General features: G+C 37.3%; 1 protein-coding gene across 1 annotated transcript in view; it reads left to right on the top strand.

Annotated features, from left to right (window-relative positions):
- The window catches only part of LOC107575631 (NACHT, LRR and PYD domains-containing protein 3-like), a 13,975-nt gene extending 10,635 nt beyond the window's left edge, over nt 1-3,340 (top strand). The window contains exon 5 of the mRNA XM_016261992.1: nt 3,142-3,340. Within this exon, the coding sequence (XP_016117478.1) occupies nt 3,142-3,340 (199 nt within the window). The remainder of the gene's footprint in view (nt 1-3,141) is intronic.
- Nucleotides 3,341-3,869: the final 529 nt, after the last annotated feature.

The raw sequence follows: 3,869 nt of genomic DNA, 5'->3' as shown, positions 1-3,869 counted from the left end.
AGTTCTCCCAGACCTAAGAGGTCACCATGTGTTGGTGCGAACCCACAACACAGAGTTCTGCATTCACGCCCCTTGTACAAGCTGGCGCACCAGATACTTGTGTGGTCCCAGGGCAAACTCCTCTCGCTGAGAGCAGTTCACATTCCTGGGCATCTCAGTATGGGAGCAGACATCCTGTCGAGGCAGGGGCTGAGGCCCGGGGAATGGATGCTTCACCCCGAGGTGGTGAAGCAGATATGGAGAGTGTTTGGCCAGGCTCAGGTGGACCTGTTGCGACTCATATGATATCACACTACCCCCTCTGGTTCTCTCTGACTCACGTGGCCGAGGCTTCGTCTGTACGCCTTTCCTCCGATTTTCCCCCGTTCCAGCCGGGCTGAGTTGGGTCTCAGGCCTGATTTCTCTCCTCAACGGCGCTCTATGGGAGATTCCCGTCCGTGACGTCCCGTTCAGCTATTGGACTGATTTCACATGTGATTCAGAGCGTGGGTCGCAGAAGGCGTTCCCCTAGCGTTTTCGACGCAGCTCGAGTTCCCTCGAGGAACTAGGGTTACATACATAACCTGGGACGATTTATATAGATAGATTTTATCAAGTTAATCATTATTCCTGGTCTCCTTCAAATATATATAAATATATATGAAGAGTCTGTACAGCTATCATCAGAGGATTGTGAATGACTAGTGTCATCTTTCATTTTGATAGCTGTTAAACGAGACAATGAAAAGGATACATCAGGTTCAGAATATTGTACATGATATTGTTGTGTAAAGGAACATGAGGAACATCAAAATGATCAAATCAAAATTATGAAAATGAATGTCTGCCTTGTTTTTATTCTAGTATCTAGTAAGTGTATAAATTGAGTTTTGAATTATCATGTAAAAAGAAATAAAGAGTTAAAGAGAGAAGACAGGGAAAGGAAAAATAGTGGACGTGCACACAACACTGTTAAAGACAGTAGGGCGACACACTGTTGCATGTACACTAGTACTAAACTGTCCTTTTCTTATGTACCATCAGTGCCTGATTATTTAATTTAGTGGTTTACTTTGAAATTTAAGATGTTAATGTTGATTATTACACGGCTCTGTGGAATACTTGATTCTGATTGGTCAGTTGCGACATTCCGAGGTATGTTATTCCTCGATAACAACCGGTAAAAGCTGATAACACAGGCTCATCCGGGTAACTGAAGTCAGCGCTATACTCTTGCCAGGGACAGTTTCTCTTCATGGGAGCTTTGCGTTTGCTTAGCTAATAAAATATTAAAACTCAATTCAATATTATGTGTACAATTATTAATTATGACATCCTGGTATCACGGTCTCGCTCTCGTTTCATACAAACACAGCTGCATTGATTGTTTTGTACACTGTAATGGATTATAAGATGTAACTAACAAACTGGTAGGTACCAGTAGGTACTCCAATGGTGGTGTGATGTTTTTATCTGTCAGGCCATCTTTTCTTCGTCATGTCAAGCCATGTTAATAAAAATAAATGTGTTATGTTTTCGGTATGACCTGTGTTGTGTCTGCTTTGATCCTTACAAAAGAAGGTTAAGCGATGTCCAACCATTAACAACTCATTTAATACTGGTGTAAAATATATCACTTAGGTATAGTTAACAAGTTGTTAATAAAGGATGAAAAAATGTTATGCAAGTCTTTAACACTTAATTCAATTACAATTAATGTTAATTACAGTAATAATAATCGAAAAACTCACTATTTGTTTATAACTTGTTTATGTGTAAACAATATAGAAACTACAATTTATAAACTAATAATTAACTGTAAATTAACAGTTTGTAAATTATTTGTAAGTACTTTATTAGTCTGTATTTATTATAATGTTAACAAAGTTGCTTAAAATGTTTACAAAAAATGAAGTCTATCCCTAAACCTAAACATAACCACTTAAAAAATTAAATGACATAATGCTGACAATATGAAATATATACAAATACTCATTAGATCACATTGTTAAAATACATCAATTAGGATTAGAGGTAGAGTTAGGCTACAGTTTGTACAGTATACGAACTGAAAATTAATGCAATTAATGTCCAATAAATGTTGGTTTAAAGCACTTAATGATATTTTCTGATTTTCCATGATCTAGTCTAAAGTGAGTACTATTTATGGTCAATATGTTATTAATAAAGCATTATATAATTCTTTACATATGAGCTAATTAAACAGCAACACTTTGTTAATTACTGTAACGATAGAGGCGTGACAACAGAATTGAGGATCCATCTGTTGCTTTTATTAAGAGCGTAGTCGGACAGGCAGGGTCAAAACACCAGAAAAACAGTAAATCCAGGGTAATCCAAAAGAGTAGTCCAAAGAACAGGCAGTCAACGATCACAAACCAGGTAAACAGTCCAAGAACAAAACACGAAGGCAAGGCAAGGCAAGACAAGGCAGAAACTAGACAACATAGGCTAAACAATAATCAGCAATGTGTGTGTGGATGAGTGCAACCTTCATAGTGTCACTGATGGGAAACAGGTTTGGTGTGATAATGTGTTCTTAGGCAGGGGTTATGGGAAATGGAGTCCGGAGAAAACAGACGAGACCCATTATCGTGACAATTACAGTGATAATGAATGAATTAACTCACTATTTGTATATAGTCTATTAATGAATTAACTACAGTTTATAAATTATTAATGAACTACAATAGTTTTAAAATGAGTTATTAGTGCTTTGTTGTTGTATAATTATTATAAAGTGTTACCTAGTAAAGTTCAATCAATAAAGTCAATAAAGTGTAATTATACTGTATTTATCACAAACATGCACTGCGGATTATAAACTATATAAACTCATAAATTCACATTAATATAGCTGTTTGTTTTGTTTACACAGGCTATGTGGATGTAATCTCACTGCTCAGTCCTGTGAGAGTTTGTCTTCAGCTCTACAATCCTCAAATTCCCATCTAAATGTGCTGGATCTGAGTAACAATGACCTGCAGGATTCTGGAGTGGAGCTGCTTTCTGAAGGTCTGAAGAGTCCAAACTCAAAGCTGGAGATACTGAGGTTTGAGTTTCAAATACTTGATTAATTCTTTTGCAAGTTAATTATTAAAAAACCACACTGTTGTATGCAGTTACTGTGTTCTTCTTCAGATTTTCCATCTGTAATCTCACTGCTCATTCTTGTGAGAGTTTGTCATCAGTTTTACAATCCTCAAACTCTGTCCTGAGAGAGCTGGACCTGAGTAAAAATGACCTGCAGGATTCAGGAGTGAAGCTTCTTTCTGAAGGTCTGAAGAGTCCAAACTCAAAGCTGGAGATACTGAGGTTTGAGTTTCAAATACTTGATTAATTCTTTTGCAAGTTAACTATTAAAAAACCACACTGTTGTATGCAGTTACTGTGTTCTTCTTCAGATTTTCCATCTGTAATCTCACTGCTCAGTTTTGTGAGAGTTTGTCATCAGCTCTACAATCCTCAAACTCTGTCCTGAGAGAGCTGGACCTGAGTAACAATGACCTGCAGGATTTTGGAGTGAAGCTGCTTTCTGATGGACTGAAGAGTCCAAACTCTAAGCTGGAAATACTGAGGTTTGAGTTTCAAATACTTGATTAATTATTTAGCAAGTTAATTATTAAAAAACCACACTGTTAAGATTTATTCTGTACGCAGTTACTGTGTTCTTCTTGTTCAGATTTTCCATCTGTAATCTCACTGCTCAGGCTTGTGAGAGTTTGTCATCAGTTTTATCCTCAAACTCTGTCCTGAGAGAGCTGGACCTGAGTAACAATGACCTGCAGGATTCTGGAGTGAAGCTTCTTTCTGATGGACTGAAGAGTCCAAACTGTCAGCTGGAGATACTGAGGTAATGGTTTTACATA

This window comes from Sinocyclocheilus grahami, unplaced genomic scaffold (assembly GCF_001515645.1).
Source record: "Sinocyclocheilus grahami isolate Dianchi unplaced genomic scaffold, SAMN03320097.WGS_v1.1 scaffold2766.1, whole genome shotgun sequence".
Lineage (NCBI taxonomy): Eukaryota > Metazoa > Chordata > Actinopteri > Cypriniformes > Cyprinidae > Sinocyclocheilus > Sinocyclocheilus grahami.
Note: the sequence above shows the minus strand (reverse complement) of the source record. Positions and strands in the feature narration are given on the sequence as shown.